The 25172-nt window shown below is 37.6% G+C and overlaps 1 protein-coding gene across 1 annotated transcript in view; it reads right to left on the bottom strand.

Annotated features, from left to right (window-relative positions):
* LOC107585453 (arginyl-tRNA--protein transferase 1-like) overlaps window positions 1-25172 on the bottom strand; it is a 94571-nt gene that overhangs the window by 61210 nt on the left and 8189 nt on the right. Inside the window, exons 2-6 of the mRNA XM_016272471.1 lie at window positions 24690-24753; window positions 23957-24019; window positions 23611-23726; window positions 21569-21766; window positions 3319-3437 (exon numbers count right to left, since the gene is read on the bottom strand). Of these exons, the coding sequence (XP_016127957.1) occupies window positions 3319-3437; window positions 21569-21766; window positions 23611-23726; window positions 23957-24019; window positions 24690-24753 (560 nt within the window). The remainder of the gene's footprint in view (window positions 1-3318; window positions 3438-21568; window positions 21767-23610; window positions 23727-23956; window positions 24020-24689; window positions 24754-25172) is intronic.

The following is a 25172-nucleotide window of genomic DNA, read 5'->3' as shown; positions in this document are numbered from 1 at the left end:
AGAACACTGTTCTTTTCAATTGTAATAATATTTCAGAATATTACTGTATTTTTTTTATCAAATAAATGCAGCCTTGGAGAGCCGAAAAGACTTCTGTCAAAAACATTTTAAAAACCTTTCAGACCCCAAACTTTCATTTTTGAATGAATTTCCCATCATTCTAATTCACATCATATTAAATCAAAAAATCAGTGTGATTTCAGACAGACAGGGAAAATAAAGTAGCTGAAGTAGGCCAGATCCACCAGCAAATGGCACGAGGAGGCAGAGGATGAAAGAAGGAAAATAAGGGAAGGACTGAGAGAATGGGGTGAGAGACAAGTGACTTAAAGAAACTCCCCACTTCACTTTATGCATACAGACCCATTTCTCACATCTGCAAATGCAAACATACGCACACCTTCCACACTATAAACAGAACTCCGTTATGGCAGCAGGAAAGAATCTGGAAGGAGACGGTCGGCTCTGACGACTTATTATTTATTAATTCCCACATTTTATGAGCATGAGGATTTATTAATTTGCTGTTGGCAGAGCAGGGCCGGTTTCCAGGCCTAAGGGGGACAAAGGCCTCTCTCAGGTTACTGAGAATGTCAAGTAGGTCCACATCCTGTTCACCCTCAGCGTCTGGGTCCTAACAGAGAGTGAGTGATTGGGACCAGAAACAGATTCTAGACAAGTATGCAAACGTAAATACACGGTCAACACAATGCAAGCGCAAGACTGTGGCGGTAAAAAACCCTTCCGATTCCCTTCTGAAGCCTGTGCCATTACATCAGACGTGTTATTCACTTAACAAGCTATAAACATTGAGGATTTCAGAAGCATGTTGTATTGCATTTGCTACACTGACTGTTGCTCCACCATGACGGTAGTTGATCTGTGTATTTGTTCACATACACTACTGTTCAAAATTTTGGGGTGTTTTTTTTTTAATGAAATTAATAATAAGGATGCATTAAACTGATCAAAAGTGACAGTAAAGATTTTTATAATGTTACAACAAATTAATTTCAAATAAATGCTGTTCTTTTAAACTTTCTATTCATCGAAGAATCTTGAAAATAAAAATTATCGCAGTTTCCACAAACATTAAGCAGCACAACTGTTTTCAACGCTGATAAGAGCAGTAAATCAGCATATTTGAATGATTTCTGAAAGATCATGTGACAAGGAAGACTGGAGTAATGATGCTGAAAATTCAGGTTTTCATTACAGGAATAAATTACTTTTTAAAATAAATTAAAATAGAAAACAGTTATTTTAAATTGTAATAACATTTTCAAAATAATAAAAAAAATTAATCTTTCATAAATGCAGCCTTGGTGAGCATATCTTTGAAAAATATTTTAAAATTGCCCCCAAACTTTTGAGCATTAATGTACATGTGTGGAGTATGTTTCAGGTCTTAATGTAGAGTTGCACTGCATTACAACAACATGGCATGAGAGTGTCTATACTGCAAAGATAAAAACTGTATTTAAAGAACATTCACAAACCACAGATCCATAAGCTATTAACCTGTTGAACGACTTCAGCAAGCCTCACTGAATGCAATAAGATGAATCTAGATTTGTCGCTAGCGCTTGCTCGATACTCTTGTTGTTAGGTCACACTAAATGGCTCCAAAGCACCAAAAATGTAGACAATTTGGAGTCTTTAGACTCCAAAAAACATCTGGTCAATCGTCAACACCACAAACTACTCTCCTTTTGTACTCAAAAACCTTGCAAAATCATTTAAAATGAAACCACAATTTCACTATATTCATGACCTGTTTGTCATTTTCCTGTTTTTACATTCGGTTCAGTGTATAGCTTTTCATTGTAAAAACCACCAGTTTTTTTTTAATCACTCTTAACATAAAAATTGATTTCTCTTGGCCTCCCTCTGTCCTCCTGACAGTGTTTTAATAATGTAAAGATTCCCTACAAGCTCCCAGACTGCAAATGTTGCTTCTTTTATGACATGTAATTGAGTTATGGCCGTGTTTCAGGCAGGGCGTGTGTGCGGCCCGGCCCAGTCTAAGACTGAAATAGCACACGGTAGAAACGTTTTACCCGCTTACATCTCAACAGATCCATCCAGTCCTGATTCACTCTACCAAAACAAAGGTGAATTATTGACCAATCCAGACAATAATTATTACAGCAGCTTTTCATTCGGCAACAGACATCTGTAATGAAATGTTATGGGATCTTGCAGCACTGTGACTCAACATGCTACTGTCATACATTTCTACTATTGCACGACTGTTACTAAACTCATCAAGGGGGATATTAATAAAACCAATGAACATCGGAAAGATGCAATAAAACAACTTTGGCTGCATGAATTATATATGGGTCAAAATCTGCTCAGTCAAAAAACATTTGCAATCTTCATTTCACATTTAGCATCAACCCCTCAACAAAACAAACACATAATAAAGCTCCTACTGTGACGTGCAATGGTCTTTGAGGAATCAATATAAATATCTAGCCTCTGATTTAGCTCTTTTTATGGCAGTCATTATAAAATTAGTGCATTCAGGCAGAAGCATTGTACAGAATATATAAAACCACACTGAATCTGTGCAATCTTTTTGCATATTTTACGCACTTTATGCACTGAAAAAAATGTTTATTTGAACATTTTCACTCAGAAATTGCTAGTAAACTTCACAAATAATTACAAAGAAAGGGCAAGCAACACACTGAATTAAATGTTACATTTTAAAAGTATAAAGAATGAAGTTGTATTTTAGTTTTATTTACTATTATATTATAATATAATGTATAGTTCTATTACAATTCATATTATGCTACTATTATATATACTGTATATATATATATAACTATTTCATTAACTTAAATCATTTAAAAAATATAATAATTATATAATTTTTACAGTGTGGGTGGGAAAATCCACTGATTAGATTTAAATACAAATTCAGAAATCTCTACTTTTATTTAGTTAAAAAATGTAATGTAAGCAACATGCATTTAAAAACTTGATCAAAACGTCACTATAATTACAAAACATGATGTTCACCCATGCAAAAATTCTCTGCCACCGCTATGTGGGTTTTTAGGGGATGGGTGGATGCCAGGGCATTGCTAGGGTCTTCTGGGTGGTTGATAGAAATTTCATACTTAGAGTTAGGAGTTTGTTCCTAACCTTATGTATGAGCAATAGCACAAAAGCAAAAAAAATAAATAAATCATCACACACAAGGCAGAGAAAAAAAAGCTAATGTGTACGTGGGAAGTAGATGTAAATTTGTGAGTCGGTTGAGTGTTTGATGTAGTTGTGAATGTGACATGTTTCAGTCTGTACCTCGCTCTCCCCGCACTCATACGGAGAGTCGCCGTGAACGGTCGTCTGGTAGCGGGCGTACAGTGCTGCTGACTGCTCGTACGACGCCAGGAAGTCCGGGTCCTCAAAGCTGACCGGCACTAGCCTCACCTTCAGAGTGATGAAGGGACGATTAGAGGGAGGAAGCACAACAAAGCGGCACGAGAGGAGAAGACGATTGAATAAGAAAGATGGAAGGACAATAGGAAATCAAAATAGAATTATGGGAAATTAAAAAAGGACAAACAACGAAAGGATGATGAGAACGAAGGAAAAACGGACATGAATGTGTGGATAAGGGGAGTGGTTAATACAAAAATGAGAATGAAATTATTTCAACAGCACTGTATACATCGCATATGAACCCACAAATACAATGTAATTGCATTCCCAATCTGTCTTATAATTTACTATGTTGTTAATTTAGCATATTTAAAGAAGTTTTTTTGCAGGGATGTACAATATGGCTGTCACCATACCAGTAAGGATTAATATTAATGATCTTATAAACTTTCAGTCGGATTAGGCTGATACTAGAAGCCATTAAGGCATAAATGTGATATGATATAGTTTGGAAAATTCAAACAGTGTATTCTTCTTTCACTCTAGATTTCTAAAAGAAGTGCACAGTTTTCCATCGGTCATACTGTTTATATTATAATGCTCTGATGCACCCAAAGGACAATGAAGCACATAACATATACAGATATATATGACAGAGTAACTTGTTTCTGTGTTGAGTTAGACAGGGAAGGGGATGTGTATCATGGATTAAAACTAGAAATAGGGAAACAGGAGGCTGAAGGTGAGGCTGGTGCACTGGGGCTGTGAAGCTCTACTCAAGGCTAAAATTGCATGCCTTAGACTGATACAGACAGTCAAAGAACAACAAAGAATTACAGTTAACACTATGTCAATGGGGCAGTGGGATAAGCACTGGTCCCTTGACAGATTTAAAAAATAAGAAGAAAATAAATAAAAACACCCATTCCAAGCTTGGTCTATCTTTTTCAATGTGTCAAGCCCAACAAAATCAGCATGTTTGAGACAAATATATGCAGTAGGGCATCCTTCAACGTGTACACACACACACACACACACACACACACACACACAAAGCATCCACAAACAATTCAATAACTTTGAACTGTCATAAAGAGAGGGCAGAAAGAACAGAAATTTAGAAAAGCAAAAGACCGAAGTGCAACACCAATTCAGCCCAAATCCCATGCAGAGCTTCCGATATATCAGTTAAACAACTTAAACGTATTACAATGTTTTCATCATGTAAGCTAACGTGTTTTTAGTTGCATTTTATACATGTGATCCAGCCTGGTTCTGTATTCTGGTTATGGATCCTGGCTTTGTTTTTGAGCGACACTCCCAGCACTTTTTGCTTTGACCAAATAAATAGGCTACACAGTAAATAAAGTAATAAATAAATTATATTTTATTATAATATTGTATGTATATATATATATATATATATATATATGGGGTGTAACGGTATACCAATGCCACTGTTCGGTTCATATCACGGTTTCATGGCATGGCACCAGCAATGTTATAGAGAACTAGATTCACTTTTAACTTAATAATAATAACAATAATTGCTCTCTATTAGTTCATGTTAATTAATGCATTAACAAATGACACTTTAAAAACTGTTGCTTTGTAAAGTGATACCAAAAAAATCTATTGCCTTAAAAAAATTAAAATAAAATAATTTAATGGCGAAATAATGAAAACAAGTCATTGGACAACATTACTTAGGCTACATATAAAAAATGCATGTGCCATGGATAAATAAAATGGAATAGACAGACAATAAGGAAATGATTTTAAAGAGGTGGTTGATTGCGATTTCACTTTTTTAACGTTAGTTAGTGTGTAATGTTGCTGTTTGAGCATAAAACAATATCTGCAAAGTTACAAAGCTGAAAGTTCAATGCAAACGGAGATATCGTCTTCTAAAATTCTGGCAGTTTAATGCCTACAAAAACGGCTGGTAGGGACTACAATGAGTTACTTCCCGGGTTCGTGACATCACAAACCCAGATAAGCCCCGCCCTCAGGAAAAGGCAGCAAAGGGGGCGAGGCCATGCTGCGCTGCTTTAGAGAAGAGGACGAGAAAACTAGAGGTGCACGTAAAAATCTATTCATATATGAATCGTGATTCTGTCTTCTAACAATTCTAATGGATTCACAAATTTCAAAATCAATGTTCTAAAGCAGCGGTTCTCAATCCTGTTCCTCGCATCCCCCTGCTCTGCACACTGTGACGAGAGGGGCGGGGCTGAGTGCCGTGGGAACGGAGCGAGGCCGGGGGAGTAACTGATAATGAGCGACACCTGCACCACTCACCGGTCAAGTCTCACAGAGGAGCTCCGGAAGGATAAAAAGGAGTGACGACAGTGACCTGCTGGGGAGGAGCAGGGAACGGGGGACTCCTGCCGGCTGCCCGAACGCGGAGGAGCCGTCGCCGTCCACTGGAAGGCGGAGGAGTGTCAGGCCATCCACCGAGGGCTGTCCAGTGCCGCCGCCTAGCATCGCGGAAAAGCTTACCCAGCTGGTGGAGGGCCGATCGACAGTGTGTCTGGGAAACGGAACAAGAATTTTTTTTTTCCCCCTCTCTCCCCTCTCTCGTCTCTGTCTCTCCTCATCCTTCCGTCTCCTTTTCTCTTGCCTCGCCTGTCTGTCCTTACCCTGAGGTACGCCGCAGCCGCCATGATCAGCTACCCCGGAGGAGGGGGGGGGGGTAGAGCGCAGTCTCGTGAGTACCCCCCGGCCTGAGAGGGTCGATGGGGGTATGTGACGAGAGGGGCGGGGCCGAGAGCCGTGGGAACGGAGCAAGGTCGGTGGATTAATTGATAATGAGCGACACCTGCATCACTCACCGGTCTCGAGTCTCACGGAGGAGCTCCGGAAGGATAAAAAGGAGTGACGACAGTGAAAGACGAGAGAGGACCAGGCCTGGATTTTATTTTGTGTTTTGGTTTTGTTTGTACACGACAGTTGTCCGCGAGGGGCTGTCGCGCTATTTTGTGTTTGTTTATTTTATTATTAAAGTTTCGTTTAAGTGTTCGCCGGTTCCTGCCTCCTCCTTCCCGAACTACGAACTTTGTGGCACACACGCTCTGCATCTCTCTCTCTCTCTCTCATTCAGCTCAACTATAACAATGAACTGTACCAATTATACACTTATTTTCACATAGCTATGAGAAGCGTAACACATGGGCGTGCAGTTTCCGTACTGTATTAAAGCTTTAATCAGGATAAAACCGCATATTAAAAGCTAACATAAGCAGCAGCATTTACAAATAACAGCGTATCTAAAAGTATGAGACAACATCAAACAAAAAACATAGGCCTACCATTAAAAGCCGTGCTTGCACAGGTTCTGCGTAATCCTCTTCAATAATATCCTCTGCTTCTCAATCAAACTGATAAGCGATATTAACGACGCCTTTGTTTACAATACAACCGGAGCACATGCCGCTGAGGAGAGGGGCAGGACATTTAGACGCGCACTAGAGACGGTTTAGCCAATCACAACACACTGGGCTAGCTAACCAATCAGAGCCCATCGCCTATTTCTGAGGGAGGGGCTTCCTTAAAGAAGGAAATGATCAGCGTGTTTATCAGAGAAGGGATAGAGCGGTGTGGAATAAAGGTAAATTATGTGAAAAATAATGCGTTTTTTAAAAAACAAAGCATTAACACATGTTAGACTGCACCCCATAAACACAACAGGTGAACCACCTCTTTAATCAAAATGTAGTAACTCAATTTGACACTCGAGAGTCGCGAGCTGTTTGAGAGGCGGCTGTGCAAGCTTTGGCTGAGAGCACATTGAAGACCATCTCTCAGAGAGTGCACAAGTACTTTATGGGTTAAAATAGCTTGAAAGTTTAAATTGGCATGACTTAAAATGACGTGCAAGTGACAGTTCCGTCAACTGTCCGAAGCGCTCGCTAGTCTTGTATTGCAGCGTGCAGCTCACTTGCAGAGCAAACTCAACGTGGAGATTATGGATGTGAGGCCATTTGTGCATTTTGAGAGAGTGGGAGAAGGCGCGGTAAAACTCACTGTTTGTGAAAGTTTTAAAATGACTGATCTGCTCTGATAATCTGTTTGGATTAAACCTACATGCTATAGTGCAGAAATGTTTGCGGGAATTCCCCGCTTTATAATCGCAAATCCTGCAGGAACCTGGAGAATTATGCACAACGCCCGCAATCCCGCAGCAAAATTCAGGCCCTGCTTATATTACACAAAATCACGGAAACATGGCAACTGAACTCTAAAAATTCACAGCGTTTTATTATAATAGTATTCTCATTATATTGTTATGTATATGACAGTCCCAGTCATAGTTATTAATATTCTGCATTGTTTGAGCTGCTCACGCTGCGCTCTGAAGAGATAATCACCGTAATAAGCCTACAATGAAGCGCTTTATTGAAGCGTAACTCAACCAAACACATCTTATATGAGATAAATCATTTATAAACAAGATATACTGTGTATATATATATATATATATATATATATATATATATATATAAACCAAATTCCACAAAAGGCTGTGAGTGCCTGCACAAGTGAACTTGACTGTACTAGTAATGAAGATATAACTCTGTGGATGCATTCTTTCCATAACAACGTGCTGAAACAAGGCATGTTATTTAACAGTAGAGCTGCACGATTAATCGTTAAAAAATCGCGATCTCGATTCAGACAACCACACGATCTCATTTCTAAATGACAACGATTCTCCCGTGTCTATTAAACCTTTGACAAAGTCAAAGTCTTACCGGATCATTCAAATCTGCGTTCGCACTGCCGCTGACACATGGAGAGCAGTTACCATGTTTGGTTAAGAAACAGCTTCACAAACAGTCTTTTCAACTACACAGTATTATTTCTGTCGTACAGGCATTCATATTATCACAGAAATACTGGAATGAAAGTTTATAATTCAGATATAAACATTGATGTCTATGGTAGCGCGACCAAAATAGAGCAAATCCACGTTTGAAAGTAATTGCCACATAACGTTTGTGTCGATTGCATTGTTTCGCCAAGTGACTTAAAAAAATGTATAATTGAATGAATCATTTATTCAAGAGAATCGTTCAAAAACGCTGATTCATCCAGTACGCTGAATCATTGATTCAAACAACTTTTTCATAATTTTAATATTAAATTGGTGTATTAAATATATTATATTTTAAATACATATACACTACCAGTCAAAAGTTTTTGAACCGTAAGATTGTTAATGTTTTTTTTAAAGAAGTCTCTTCTGCTCACCAAGCCTGCATTTATTTGATCCAAAGTACAGCAAAAGCAGTAACATTTTGAAATATTTTTACCATTTAAAATGTAATTTATAATGTAAATTTATTCCTGTGATTTCAAAGCAACATTTATCTGAAATAGAAATCTTTTGTAACATTATAAATGTCTTTATCATCACTTTTTCTAAATTTAAAGGATCCTTTCTAAATAAAAGTATTAATTTATATACACCCCACCCCCTCAAAACAAAAACTGACTCCAAGCTTTTAAATGGTAGTGTATAATGTTACAAAAGCTTTTTATTTCAGATGAACGCTGATCTTTCTATTCATCAAAGAATCCTGAAAAAATGTACTCATGTTTTAAATATTAATAATAATAGTAATAAAATGTTTCTTGAACAGCATGTCAGCATATTAGAATGATTTCTGAAGATCATGTGACTCTGAAGACTGGAGGAATGATGCTTAAAATTCAGCTTTACATCACAGAAATAAATTAAGTTTTAAAATATATTCAAATAGAAAGCAGTTATTTTAAATAGTAAAACTATTTCACAGTATTACTGCTTTTGCGTCAAATAAATGCAGGCTTGGTGAGCAGAAAATAATTCTTTACAAAACATTAAAAATCTTACTGTTCAAAATCTTTTGACTGGTAGTGTATATTAAAATGAAATTAAGTTTTAAAATATATTCAAATAGAAAGCAGTTATTTTAAATAGTAAAAATATTTCACAGTATTACTGCTTTTGCTGTATTTTGTATCAAATAAATGCAGGCTTGGTGAGCAGAAAATAATTCTTTACAAAACATTAAAAAATCTTACGGTTCAAAATCTTTTGACTGGTAGTGTATATTAAAATGTTTAATACGTCATTCAAATTAATTAAACACTTTTAAATAGACCGCAGCAATCATATTTTGCCACACATTGTTTAGTTCAGAATTGTGGGAGAATTGTGATCTCTATTTGAGACAAAAAAAATCGTGATTCTCAATTTATCCAGAATCGTGCAGCTCTATATATATATATCCCAAATAATCGCTATTGAATCGAATCGAATCGAATTGGTAATCGAATCGAATCACAAGCTTGTGAATGAGAATCGAATCGTGAAATTTGTGTCAAAACCCAGAATTCTTTACAAAACATTAAAAATCTTACTGTTCAAAATCTTTTGACTGGTAGTGTATATTAAAATGTTTAATACGTCATTCAAATTAATTAAACACTTTTAAATAGACTGCAGCAATCATATTTTGCCACACATTATTTTTTTTAGTTCAGAATTGTGGGAGAATTGTGATCTCTATTTGAGACAAAAAAAATCATGATTCTCAATTTATCCAGAATCGTGCAGCTCTATTTAACAGTCATGTTTTCATTATAATTTTATGTAGCCTATATGACAGATTTGTTCTGCACATGTTGTCCTTAATGGTACCTTCCTTTTCAAAGTGGTTCAAGCAATTCAAAACCATCATGGCGTACACGTTTGAAATGTCTCAGCAGGGGGTACGCCATGAGAATACCGCGGTACGTACCGTGGGAGGTGTATTGCAGTTTTTCGGACCAGTTTGAATATCGTTACACCCCTAATATATATAAATACACTCAGAATAGTTTCATGAGATTCACTCATCTGCAAATCAGTGGTCGATGAAAAATCAAAGAAAACGTGGTAGAATGAAAAAAATATATACAAGTGACCCATATTCATCATATTACAACCTTTGCTTGCTTGGGTAAGATTCAGCATGAGTTCAGCAAGAAAATATTTGTGTGTTATCATTATGTATGTAAAATTATTATGTATCTATAAAAGGGTGACTCTCATGAGAACATGTCCATGTCATATTTCACCTTGAATAAAAAGAAAAACATTTCTTTGCATTAACAAAATAGGAATTATATAACCCAATTATGAATTACTTAATTATTATGACCCAAATTACTAAATATGACCTGGGCATGTTCTTAACAGGCTTCATGAGACTCTCTAATAATATAATTTAGTTCATCAACTGCGTAATGCAATTAGTTGTGCATTTTCTCAACAGATTTTGGAAGAATGTTACAGTGTCTCCAGAAATCTGTTCATTTGTACACGCTATTCATTGATAAAGAACCACTTCCTGATCCTCAATGTAATGCAAACTGTAGAGTAGATGATTACATATGACTTCCTGCACAAATGATTAAACCCAGACCTGCAGTGAATCCATCTCAAAGTGTCTCCTTACTGTATACTTTTACAAAGGAAGATTTCAGGAGATTTCTAGCTGCAGTTGAACTGGCTTTCATTATATTGCATTAGCAACCACAGTCAAACACAGGAAATGATGAAAAGCTAAAATAACGATGACCAATACTTTAGGTTATGATATACATTTATTTTATTTTTTTAATCCAGCCAGCAGTTATATAGGCTATATACAAATGAATGTGTGATTTGAAGTAGTCCAAGACATGTTGATGTTTGGCAGGTCAAGATTACACCAGGTTATTAATCGCAAACTTTATTGATTCTTATTAAAATAAGCATATACATTTACAAAATGCAGGTCACAACTATTGAAATATAGATAATTCTGTGACACTCTAAAGACAAAGTGAGACTCATTTAACTTGCTGTGTAAGCTGTAAAAGTCTGACATCAGTTTAAAGCAAACTGTGTGCGATCAATTGTTATGTTTGATTAGTAAAACTGAGCTTGACATCTAACAGGATCATCTGTGTTTGCACAAGGACAAACTGGCCTCAGAAGTGAGGAGGCCAATCAAAATCCTACAAGAAACATTTAATTGACTGGCGAAGCTGTTCCTAATTTTCATTGGACGAGGTGCTTATGGTTCACAAGTTCCCCAGAAGAGAATGACTGGGAGATTTAGGGTGCTTTCACACCTGTAGATCGATTGCTTTGTTCCGAAACAGGGATTAAAATGATTACAATGTTGCTTTTTATTCTTGGAGCGGTTCGCTTTCACATGGCAAAGTTTCTAAACGGACCAAATTTGTTAATACAAGTCACGCGTGAGTAAACTGTTCTCTCATTGGTCAAAGTTCCACGGAGCTGTCACGACTGTCATCCGTCAGAATGAACAATAACAGCTTTGCGGGCTTATTGTTGTTGTTTTTTTTGTAGCTGTCGTTATAATAATTTATCATTTTGAGCAGGAGTCCAGGATTGATCGGGAAAACATTTTTAAAACGCACCTACAAAGAAGAGCAATAAGACGGCATTATAAAATAAAGTGCGCTTTGATTTTTGAATGGAGAAGACGTGCTCACCCACAGACATTAACATGTTAATTTTGAAGTATTAGCAAAACAACAAAGCCGATGCTTTTCACAGAACTTACGTAATTACCCATCATAAATTGTGATATAGCCTGGTTCGTTGGTCCGTTGGATCGGATTGCTTTCTCACTACAACCGAACCGCTCCAGAGTTCGTTTTCAATCGAGCCGAGACCACCTCGTTCAGGCAATCTCGGACCGATTGTTTTGGCGCGGATCCGGGCGCGATTGCCGTGTTCACATATGCCCAAACTAACCGAGCTAAGGGGGGAAACACGCCAGGTTCCGAAACAACAGGCCAGGTGTGAAAGCACCCTTAGCTTCAGTTTTATTTTATTTGGCCCTCACTGGACATCTCTTATTATTGCTTGGCCAAGTTAATGAAGATATTTGTGACTTTTGTTTCAGATAAACATAAGTAAAGTCTTCTAATCTGCAGGGCGATTCTCTTGAGATCTAGACATTTGATTAAGTGTGTGAGGAGTAACCGAGACAAAGAGAGAGAAGCGCTGTCAAAACAGCTCAGAGATTTCAAATTATGCAGGGGGTGAAAGAAGGTAGAAGCAAACTTTACAAATTAGGACTTGGCAAGGTATTCAATGTGGGGCAAAGTTATAATGTGCCTCTACTGCCCTCTGCAGGTGTATTTGGGTGATTTTGATAACCGTATTCTATCATAATAAATCTTGAGAAGGCACAGACACGTATACTTTAAAGTAATGTTCTGGGCTCAAGTTAACCTAGAGCAAAAAGCTTTTGTGGCACAATAATGATTACAACAGAAATTCTTTAGTTTTGTTTTGAAACTACTCTTTCAATATGTACTGAACCCAGAACATTCATTTAATGAACTTAAAGTAATCTCTTCCCTGTCAAACAATGAATGTTTCACTTACAGTGTGCTGTGCATTATAAAACACACTCCACACGTGTCTGATTAGCTGTATGTAAACATCTCATTAGGCTGGGAGTCTCTGAGGCTTAATGACCCCACAACTGAGATTTACAGAAATTAGCCCTTAACACACCCATTTCCCAAGCGATAAAATGAGGTCTGGAAAGGAAAGAAGTGATACTCCACACACTGCTTTAAATGCATCTGTTTTCATTATGCACCAGAGAGATAAGTGCCAACAAACAGACAAGGATGGAGCTTAACTAATATTGTGAAATATTATTACAATTTAAAAGAAGTTTTCTATTTGAATAGATAGTCAAATGTAATTTATTGCTGTGATCAAAGCTGAATTTTCAGCATCATTACTCCAGTCTTCCGTGTCACATGATCCTTAAGAAATCATTCTAATATGCTGATTTGTTTGCTTTGATACATTTTTTTCAAAATTATTTAATGAATACAAAGTTCAGAAGAACCTTTGAAATTTGAAAACATCTTTTGTAACATTGTAAATGTTTACACTGTCACGTTTGATTTAATGTGTTCTTGCTGAAAAGTATTTTTATTTATTTTTTATAAAGTCTTTTATAGAACAAGGGCAGCTTTATTTGCAAAGAATTTGTTTTATTGTTGGCGGTAACAAAATTCTACAAAGGAAATAGAAGGAAAGGTTTTCAATTTGTTACGATACAGTATTTGCACTTTATTTCTATGTGAGGTATTTCTGAATGACACCGCAACCGACATGGCTGCATCAACACTGCTGTTCCTGAAACCACACCTTCTTTCTTTGCGTACACATTTGGGTGGCATTATGCTAATATTTCCTCATAGTGATGTAGATATGTGGGGGCGTGTTAGAACGAGCTGTTTTAGGTAGGCGTGGCTGACTCAACTTTATAAAGAATATCTCTTTGGATTTGAGACTTTAGTCTTTGCAACTTTATAGATCTTCTTTATGCACCAAGAGCTTGTAACACTTCAAAGAGAAAGGAAACAATTTAAATCGCATCATATGACCCCTTTAAGACGTGATTCAATGACGTGATCAATGTTGATTTCATGTTGACTTGGTTGACTATATGTGGCATGTGTAATGTTTAAGAATGCATGCCCACAGGCAGAGGCACACCCTGTGTCTAAAATATATGTCAAATAAATAGTTCAGCACAGTGGAAAACTTGACATCTCCAAAAAGAGCAGAGGAAAACCAGCAGCAGGAGTCTGAAAAACCTGTGGGCCGAGATGCCCATCTGAAACAAAACTAAGAGTCCATTTACAGACTACTACACAAACTGTAAGAGGCAGAGGAGTGAAGACTACAGGAGAGGTATAATCAATAACAGGTCTTGAGCACATTCCACATTTGGAGCGGTTTGGCTGGGAGTGAGAGCATGTTTCCGTAAGCAGCTCATGGGCACGTTCGCTAACGGTAGGAGAGCGTGATCCAAGCACGATGTGTGCGCTCCAATGAGTCGTCTAGTTTGCATTAGTAAGCGCAGGGCCGGGTCCTCCTGTTTAGATGGAAGTCATTTGCGCACCTCTGACATCATCGCAGCTGTAAAACAACACAGGCTCTGTTTGTTGACTCCCGCTGCTTTTGCGAGGATTGTTCAGGCCGCTCGCAGGTTTAAATGAAAGTGTCAAGATGGTTGTTAATTTGCCCTGAAGGAAACCGAAGGAGGTGGTAATCCCAGATCGAGAACGACAGGCAGGGCTAGTAAGGAAAAGGGGGGGGCGGAGAGGGTCATTGCATCAGTTACTGTTTCAGAGTGTGCGGTCCTGGCAGTCGGCCATCCATTTACTATTGAGACAAGATTAGACAGTGGGCTATACGGTGTACAGTAATGGTGTAATGCGGAGCTAACGCTTGGACACACACTCCAGTCATTAACTTTATTTCTGGCAATTGTCGAGCACCCCATCACCTTATTTCACCTAAAAATACTCATATTCTGAAGCATAATCATATTTCTAGCTACAATTAAATTTCCAATAATAATCTGAGTGATGCAAATTATTCAAAGCACTTTCTGCTCTGATTTTAGGTATTGCAATGCATTTGCTAAAGTTTTCGTGATATTCTGGTCTCTAGATAGGGCTGTTTCTGGCTGTAGGCAATTTTGAACTGATTAGCTGGCCCTTACGAAAACAGACATACACACTTGACACCAGAAGTGCAAACCGAAATGCTTCACATCCTGTTCTAGCAGTCAAGAACAAAAACTGATTCATTTGTTGGACTGTGCAAGCTAAAACAGTTTATGTGTGATAATGTGTTTTGAACTTTGGCAGTATATATCTGGGTTAGAGTACAATAACCTGCTCACTCCCTCCCTCCCTCCCTCTCTCTCCCCCCTCAATCTCCCTGGACCGACGCCAGCCCCTCGGAGTGCTCCCGGCATCCCATGTCAACAGTTTACACACCGACATCCTGTTTGGAGCAATAAGGAAAGCAGGGTCATTTCCTGCCTGTCCCTGTGCCAGCCGCTGCCGAGCATCAGCCAGCCCACATGCCATCAACCCATCAGAGATACAAGGAGCATAGCTAAGTGCATCTCATAAAACCTGTCAGAAGCATATAAATCAAATAAAATTTAATTAAAATAAGGAATTATATATTTACATAAAGAAAAGGAAACCCATTTCTAAAACTTTTTTTGCACTGTAATGATTATCACTACTTTATTTTTTTACTATTACAGCAAAAAAAAATAAAAAAAATTATAAATTCATAAATTAAAGTACAACAAATACTTCCATGATGAACACTTCATAATTTAAAGTTTGGAGTTGTTGTTTTTTTTCCAGCATTAAAGATATTTGTAATGTCAAAAAGATTTATATATTTAAAATAAATGATGTTCTTCTGAACAAAAAATATATAATTTTTCACAAAAATACTAAGCAGCAGCACAACTGTTTTCAACATTGATAAGAAGAAATGTCTCTTCTGCAGTAAATCAGCATATTAGAATGATTTCTGAAGGATCATGTGACACTGAAGACTGGAGTAATGATGCTGAAAATTCAGCTTTGCCATTAGAGAAATAAATTATATTTTAAAATATATTCAAATAGAAACCAGTTCTTTTAAATTGTAATAATATTTCACAATATTACTGTTTTTGGTAAAATAAAAGATTTATTTAAAAAAACACACAACACAACAAAAAATAAAATACCGACCCAAACATTTAAACAGTAGCGTATAGCTTTTAAAAATTACATTTCATTATAACAATGAAACATAAATGTAATTTTAATTTCACTTTTAAAAGGAAAATGAGCTTAATTGTCATTAAAATAATGTCACAACACAAAAAAATATATATATTTTTTTTTGTATGCATGTTTGTATGTATGTATATATGTATGTGTATGTGTATATATGTATATGTATATGTGTATGTGTATATATGTATATGTATATGTATATGTATATGTATATATGTGTATGTGTATGTGTATATGTATATGTATATGTATATGTATATATATATATATATATATATATATATATAGTCTTAAAGAAACTGACCCTGACCAGTTCTGGACTGTTTTGGACAAATTTCAAGAGATTCACCCATGACCAACACAAGAAGTGTTTACTTTCTTTGTTACTTTAATTTAATACTACAATAAACTCTAGACGCATTAGAAGTGCAGCATTAACCGGACGCAACTTGTTAGTCACACATGCAACACAAAGCACAGATTTGGACCAGCTTTAAAAACACATCGATAACAGACTATTTACACTTTCCTCAAATAAATCTGGCCTTTACACGCTTCGCATGAGACGTGGGACCTCCTACAGGACCTCCGAGCGCTGCTCTGTGACTTCCTCCGACAAAGAGCTAGAGTCATTGAGACAATTAGCTCTTTCTTAACATTCATTCTTCCCTCTTTTCCTGTTAATACCTCCAGTTGACTTAGAGGAGGGAATGTTTCCGGCCAGGGTTGTAAATACGGCAAAGGGATGATAGAGATGTTGAATGGCTTTCCTCCAAACCAGAGAAAACACGAGCGAGAGAGCTAGAGCAGACGCTGGGCCAGATCCAGGACAAAGACAGCCTCCGTTCTGTTACTCGCACTGTTTAACTGGGAGCTGGTGTGGTGCTGCCTGGTTATAATACAGTAGAGTATCATATGAATGCATCTGCACACTCCTCAACTCAGCACACATTAAGAAACTCCTTGACATAGCTGACAGGGGTTTGTGGTCCCTAGTACAATTCGCAATGGATTTTTAATCACTTGTCACTTTAACACTTTCCGCCCGGTTACGACAGTGTTATGTTATTGACGCATTTGAAATTCAACTCACTTAAAAATATTAGTATAGCACTTTTCACAATACATCTGATTCCAAAACAGCGCTACACACACAAAAAAAAAAAACACGCCTTAAACTCCAACAAGCAAGGCAACTAAGCACAGAAAATCTTTTTAAAGGGACAGTTCCACATGTATGACTTACTTTCTTCTGCGGGACACAAAAATTAAGATATTTTGAAGAATGTTTGGGGTTCAAACAACACTGGACCCCATTAACTTCCATTGTATGCACAAAAAACACTGATACACTTCTCAAAATATCTTCTTTTGTACTCCACCGAAGAAAGAAATGACGGTGAGTGAATTATCTATCGTCCTTTTAAAGATCCTTAGGTAGACAAGAATAAAACGTTGGGAGGAACTAAAATAATAATTAAACGTATTTTGAATAGTAAGTAAAAATTTATATATAATTCATAATATATAATCGTTTCTAATTATACTTTTAATAGTTTATAATTATTACAATATTTATAATAGTGTGCATGTTTGTATAATTACTATTAAATCAAGTGGGAACACAGCTCAGACTGTTTGAAGACTAATTAAATGGGTCACGGTCAAATGCGGACCTATAAACACTGAATATGATCACATTTGACTAGAAACACTGACCGGATTGTACTGAGGTCGCACAGACCTTTAGCAATAAACACATGCTGTTGCGAGCGGGCGGTTGTGTGCAAGGGAGAGATAAACTCTGACAGATCTGTTCCTGCGGAAGACACATTCTCCCTCTCTAGCAGTTAACAGTTCGTAAACAGTCCAGAACTGCCTTTCCTTGAGGACTCATGGACACACATATACAGTTACGCATGCTAATGTATATGCAGAAGAAACTCAAAGACACATTCCTTCAGATGCATGTACTCCTGCCGACACACACACACTCTTCTCCCTGAGGGGACAGTGGAAGGTATATATGCTGTGCGGGGATGAGTCAGGGATCGGTGAATTAGAGCTGGCACACTCCTTTATGAGAGGAAAACATATGGAAAGAGGAATAGTGGGGCGTGGAGAAGAGAAACACTTTTACTACCTGGACCAGCCTTTACTGGACACACAAGGCTGAAGCACTCAGTCAACAAAAACTTTAAAGGGGTCATATGATGCTGCTAAAAAGAACATTATTTTGTGTATTTGGTGTAATGAAATGTGTTTATGCGGTTTAAGGTTTTTACAAAGCTCATCGGTCTGAAAAGCGAGGTGTGCTCTGACTGGCCAGCTATCCAGTGCGTTGTGATTGGCCAAATTCCTCAAGCGTGAGACGGAAATGTTACGTCCCTTACCATACTGTGATGCCTGCGGCAACCACATGTGACGACCCCGAGCTGGACTCCGCTTCGTCCACGGTGAAAGCCGATCCGGCGATCGACAGCACGAAGTTAATGTATGTCCTCAGCGACCAGCACGGATCAGCTCCAGGCATGACGAAGCAGATATCGTCCTCTTTTGGAAGGCCAAACAAAGTAGTTTCGCTTTCACAACGAAACACACAGAGTCTTCACGACATGGCGGCGGAAACAACAATACTACAGCGAGAATAAAAGTCACGCCTTCTTTCTTTGCATGAACATTTGGGCGGCGTTATGCAAATCTTCCCACATCGTGACGTAGATATGTAGGGGCGTGTTAGAACGAGTCGTTTTAGGTAGGTGTGGCTGACTCTTAACTTTTATAAAGAATATCTCTTTGTATTTGAGACTTTAGTCTTTGCAACTTTACAGATCTTCTTTATGCACCAAGAGCTTGTAACACTCCAAAGAGAAAGGAAAAACTGAAATCGCATCATATGACCCCTTTAATCTAAATTTACTTTTGTTATACACATTCCTGGTATTTTAGTGCTAGATTTATCAAGATTATACTCTTTTAAAAAAATATACGTTCATTATTTTTCAATCTCTTTCTTTAACTTTTCACAATCCAGATGGATCAATTCCTATCTCACATCCATTTTTTGATTGTTGAATGTCCTGTTTCACTCAAAAATGCACCAAATTACTGAAGTAACAGGAGTTTCAAACACAGTCTCATGTTGCGTTCATAAACAAATTTAATAAATGTATGAAAACTAAATCAAATGAACAAATGATTCCATCAACTTACATCAGACAGTCAAATAATTCATTAATGTTTCTGTTTCATCATAATTAATGCTGCTCACATGTGCTACAGATGTGCTTCCGTTCAAATGTTTTGAAATATAAATTAATATATTTCAGGATGCATTAAGTTACAGAAAAGACATTTATAAATTTGTCACCAAGGGGTTTCCATTTGGAGAGGGAGAGAGAGTTTTCTCCTCCTTTTGTTAGCCTCTAAATCCTTCCCATTTCCAGACCGTTCTATAGGGGTGCTCATTCCAGGGGCCTGTAGATGTATGGGACTTTTAATTTGTCTATACTTCATATTCAGAGATGTATGGTCCTTGTGCCTCAAGTCTACAGGGAATTTATTACATGTTTGGGCTCAAAGCACTATAAAGGAAAGCAAGGTGTTGACTCACATTAGATACTTTTGATAAAGCTGAAAACATTTTCTATTGAAATTTAATTTAGCTAAAGAGTGAAATTTTGTTTGACGTGGAAAGTGATATGATGTGACAAAAAAAAAATCAGATGCCACATTTATCTCTGAACACATGCTGCCCTCTAGTGTTTCTCCGAGGAACATCTTCCAGTTACCAGTCCGGTTAGGAATTGACAACTGGTTCTTACTCAAAACTGGTTCAATTTTAAGACACAGATGATTTTAATAACATTAGGCTGAAATTATGAAGTCTCAATTTCAGTGTGATTTCTAGACCTTATAATAATCTTATGACTCCAAGGGCATTTTATCATGAATATACAAATGAGACCAAGCTCTATAACATTTTATCAAGTAGATAAAATACTCTATCTACTTAGATACTCTAAAGCCCCCCACTGTCAATAACATAACTGGAAGTCTTTGGGTCTTCAAATACTGTTGTGGACAATGTGGACAAACAAAGATTTAAGAACCACTGCCTTGATGGTTCTTTAGCCTCTGAATCAATGTACAGATCAATGTGCTACAATTTTCTGACAATGTTTCCATTGCTGCAACTGATTCTACAACACCAAGGCTAAAAACCTTCAGCATGCAGGAATCTTTGAGTTTGCAGTCTGAACTGAATGTGATGAGAAAGACATAATGCACTCTAAAAAAAGACTGCGTAATTTTTAAAATCCAAATTCTTGGGTTATTTTTTTATATTTTTACCCAGGTGCTGGGTAGGTTTTCTGTAATTTAGCTGCATTTTCACTGTCAATACCAATGATGAACCCCCTCACACACCTACCCAGCGCTGGGTCAGTGTAACCCAATGTTTGTCAACAGTCATGTGTTCTGTTCTGAGAGAAAACCTGACTGAGTGACGGGAAACTTCCTGAATGAAATTAAGGTTTGCATTACATTGTATTCCTGTCAAATTATTACTGTATAAATAGGAAAACGATTGTAACTTAACACTTTGTTTACATGTGCGTCGCAGCTAACGTCTGCTTGGAATGCTAGCCTACACTGGATCTACACTAAAAGCGAGCGCCACTCCGGTGCCACCATGGAAGTTTCACCTCCCGCCAAATGAATGCACGACTCAAAGACTTTAGATATACCAAAGATGGTGCACTCCTATTAAGTCAAAATACGCCTTCTCAAAAAAAAAGTCGCACCCTAGGACTGCACATGCGCATTGGCCTGTCAAGCCTGAAAAAATAAGCTTTTTTTTTTTAAAAGCTATTGGAGCATAAGAAACAACATTTATGAGGCAGTTGTTGTAAGATTTAACTGGTGAACAGTTTTAGGGAATTTGATGTTTCCCCATTCAGAAAGATAGGAGCTGCACTTGCATGCCCGAGAGGCATTTCAAAGACGGCCTCCAAGTGAAATGACTTGTCTTCAAGGAACTTTGGGTGTGTCTCAATCAGCTCCCGAGCTTGTGAATCTCCCTTAAAATGGCAGTCTCCCTTATCAGTGCCCTGACTACTGAACTAGTGAGCTGATTGAGACGCACTCTTTGATTTACTCAGAAATTGTTATTTTTAACCCAGCACGTTTTAGAGTGTGGGAACTGCAAAATAATATAAACTATCAACACTACCCATCTTTCTGTTGTGATGTCCTCATTGGTTGCACACAACAGTAATGCATTTCCATTGTGATTCACATCTAATTTACTCTGATGAACCAATTCTTTTTAATAAATTGGTCAAAAACACTCAAAAATCTGTCTCAAACTTATTAGTTATTGGTGAATCAGTCCAATGACTCACTGGCTGAATCGATCAAATAACTGTAACTAAAAAAGCTCATTGTGTAAATACTGACATGTTAAAGATGCACATTCTATGAGACTGACCGGATTTGGGTGTAACATTAGGAGTTTTCTCTGCTGGGGCGGGCACTGCGTCTTCTCTGGGCGTTATTGGTGCAGTTGAGTTGGTGGTGTCTGTGTCTGGGCTGGTGCTGATATCCTGTACTTCACTATGGTCTATTTTCAGAAGGTCTTGACGAGGTGGTTGAACACCCGCTTCATGCGCAGAGTCCATGGGCTCTCCTAAAGAACCAACACATGCACATTTAAGATAACCATCATCACAATGACTCTCATGCGGTCTACTACAGGGATTCATTCAACTCGCACCGCTACTTGGAACCATCAAATTATGAAAGCCATTTGAAAAGAAAACCACAACTGGTTGGATTTACGTACACACTCAGACTTTGTGTGAAGAATCTTTTAGAATTTGCATGTCTAAAATGGAATGAAATGGGTCTCGATCGGGAAGGGACTGTAGTCGCAAGCACAATTTCACTTCATGAACCCTAACAAAACTTGTGCTTCACAACACCGCACAAATCATGCACAGAAAACACAAAATATGGAGAAAAAGAGAAAAAAAACTGTGATATAGGCGCGAGATAACACTTGATTCCTGGATGACGTCTGGTTAATGTCTGGTCCACAGCACAGAAAGCACACCTGACAAAAACGACTGGGTTTTTCCTGCAGCTATAGCCACTGTCCTCTGAAGTATGGAAGAGAGAGGCTTTAGACGACCTTTGATATCTTCTATCAAACCTGGGATGACAAACCGAATCAGACCAGACCACAAGATATAAGACAACAGACAGAGGCTATACCTGTAGAAAACACTGGCTTGGGGATGCAACTCTTTACACACTGGCTCAAATTGTGTAACTGGGCAATATACTGAATCATATGTAACCAGATATGATTTGTTGCCAATGTAAAATTAAGTGACACTGTGAAAACATGAGCCATTTCAATGGGGTGTTCAGCAGCAAAGACAGCGTTAGAGTTGGTAAGTTTGATTCCTTCAGGCAATTCAAACGGTCAATTTCTTTGAATTGTTTCCAAACTGATTCAATGATTTGTTTGTGTCGTCACCCAGAAAGGTTCATGGAAGTCATTAGGTTGCATTTTTCATATATTAAAATGTTTCAGTAAAAATACTGCATGTATTGTTATACGGCTGCATATACACAGTAAATGAAAATGATTCAGTATTCTTGTGTTCTCATTTTGTATCTGCTTTCAATGCTGAAATTATGAATCCTCTATTGGAAAAATAAATCATCATTTCAAGCCATATCAGAGCTAATTCATAACTTAAGATAAATAGTGAATATCAGCAAAAGCTGTAATTTATTGGTCAGCTCAAGCTCAAAAGTAAATAATGTGGCCTCTTCGGTTTGTGGAAGGCATGCAAACACACGTTTTATGCTATTTTCTGTCAATGTTAAGCCTCGTACACACCGGGACGATTATCGCAGACGTTTTTCGACACGTGTTTTGTGTTCTGTCGCGTTTGTCATAAAGCCCTTTGTGTTCAGACACCAATGAGACCAGCAGCTCTACATTCATCTTGCCTCGATGCATCTTCTTGGTCTACTTACTTTTCCTCTTTGTCGTTAGGTATCAATGTGTGCTCGGCAAGACCGTTTTGTGCTTGAGCGCCACCAAGTCGTGTTTTACTGTAACTTCAGCAGCTCCAGGCATGTGAACAAAAGCGCCAATCTCATTGGTCGGCCAGTTTTTAAAGCGGCGCGCCAAACCAAAAAAATGAGCCCAAGGAGTTTTTAAAAAAAATTACGCTTTTACGCCTCGCGTTTTGTGCGTCGGTGTGCACACTCACATTGGCGCCCTTTGTTTAGTCACGAGGCGTTAAACGTCGGCGATAATCGTGCACGATATTCGTCCCAGTGTGAACAAGCCTTTAGAAAGAGCTTTTTTAAATTAGTTCCCAAAACACAGACAAAATAAACATCCAACATAGCATCCAGCTTCATTAGAACTGCGTGTGGTTTATGATATTTCTTAGTGAATGTTGGACCTAAATTGCCCCCGGCAGCTGATATCCAGTAAATGGCGCTCACCTTCAAGTCCCTCATCATGCCTCTCTACTGGCATCTCTCCTTTGGAGAGGAACCTGTTCACCTTCTTCAAGGTCTTTTTGTGAGTCTTCGACGGATGGAAGTTCAAAGCATGGCACCTTCATAAAACAAGTACAACAACATATTAATATATGAAGAAAGTGAAAAGGACACAACATATTTGACATGCTGCATTGTTTTTTTTAGCATTTATGAGCTGTAATATATACAGTTAAAACGATTACTCAATAGTCACTTAATACATTTAACTATAACATTAATTTTAATATACCACAGAGTATCCTATTGTATATAGTAAAAGAATAAAAAAAACATTTGAATCATTTACCTGATGGTGTACTGTGGGCAGCATGTCTTATTCATTAACGGCTTGTAAACATATTTGCCACTTCTAAGAAAAAAAAAAAAAAAGGAGATCAATTTAATTTAAATAGAATAAAATTCAAATTTAGGCATGCACAAAACAATAATTAATGATGAATAAAAGCCGGCCATTTATGTAGGGCTCACTACTAATTAACATTCAAATTCATAGTTCTTCTTGTAATAAATCATAATTTATTAAAAATGAACATATATTTTATATAAATGATAATTCATAAATTTGTTTCAATTACCCCTGGCATTGTACACTATAAAAATTGTTGGCTCTATGATAAACTCATTTGCAAGTCACTTTGAAAAAAAGTGTCTGATAAATGAACATTGTTTTCTTGCTGAATATATACATTCCCTCAAGTTGATCTTGAAAAAAGGGTCTAAAATGGAGATTTGTGTTGACTTGAATCACATTTCTCGAGAAACTCAGGCAGTGTGCCTGTCAAGTGCACAAAAACCCATTTGTCTTGTTGTAAGAGGTACGGCTCAGGGAGTATGTCTGATTTGGTCACTGTGTTAAGCTCATTACACTGACTAGACTACTGCATCCTGTTCATGTGTAAAAGTGTTTCCTGCTAAGACATTATGCAAGGAAGCCTATTTATTTGGCACATGATTTAGAGTCAGAAGACTATATTATGAAACACGCAGTTCAGAGGTCAGACAATAAGATACATCAGCACCTTCTCCAGCCTCTGTCGATGAGATCTTGGTAGTCCTGCACTGTCATAGTATGGGACCACATGCCTAGAGAGAGAACAACAGCATTTAGAACATACAACACAAAGTTACCAGGATAAACCTCTTAAATAAAGACATGTACGATCACTTGGACACTTAAGAAGCAGTGTGTGCATGCATGTATAATCACAGCAGGAGGGCATCTGATGCCTGTGTTATATCCATGTGTGCTGTAGATATGAGACACAGTGAGCCTCAACAAATGGACCCCTGACAGCAAAGCTCACTGACACACTGTTCAGAAAGGGAAAGGTTTCCTTTGACGTCATGGAGAATTTAGCTCCCACACAAGGACACGTACAGGACATCAGTCCTCAAAGCTTTGAGAATCCTCTCCATTTTTTTGGCTGTGGGGTTAAGATGTCTCTTTATCTAGAGTGCACTCTAAAAAATACTGGGTTAAATATAACCCAGCACTGGGTTAA

Source organism: Sinocyclocheilus grahami, unplaced genomic scaffold (genome assembly GCF_001515645.1).
Source record: "Sinocyclocheilus grahami isolate Dianchi unplaced genomic scaffold, SAMN03320097.WGS_v1.1 scaffold70.1, whole genome shotgun sequence".
NCBI classification, from domain to species: Eukaryota; Metazoa; Chordata; class Actinopteri; order Cypriniformes; family Cyprinidae; genus Sinocyclocheilus; species Sinocyclocheilus grahami.
Note: the sequence above shows the minus strand (reverse complement) of the source record. Positions and strands in the feature narration are given on the sequence as shown.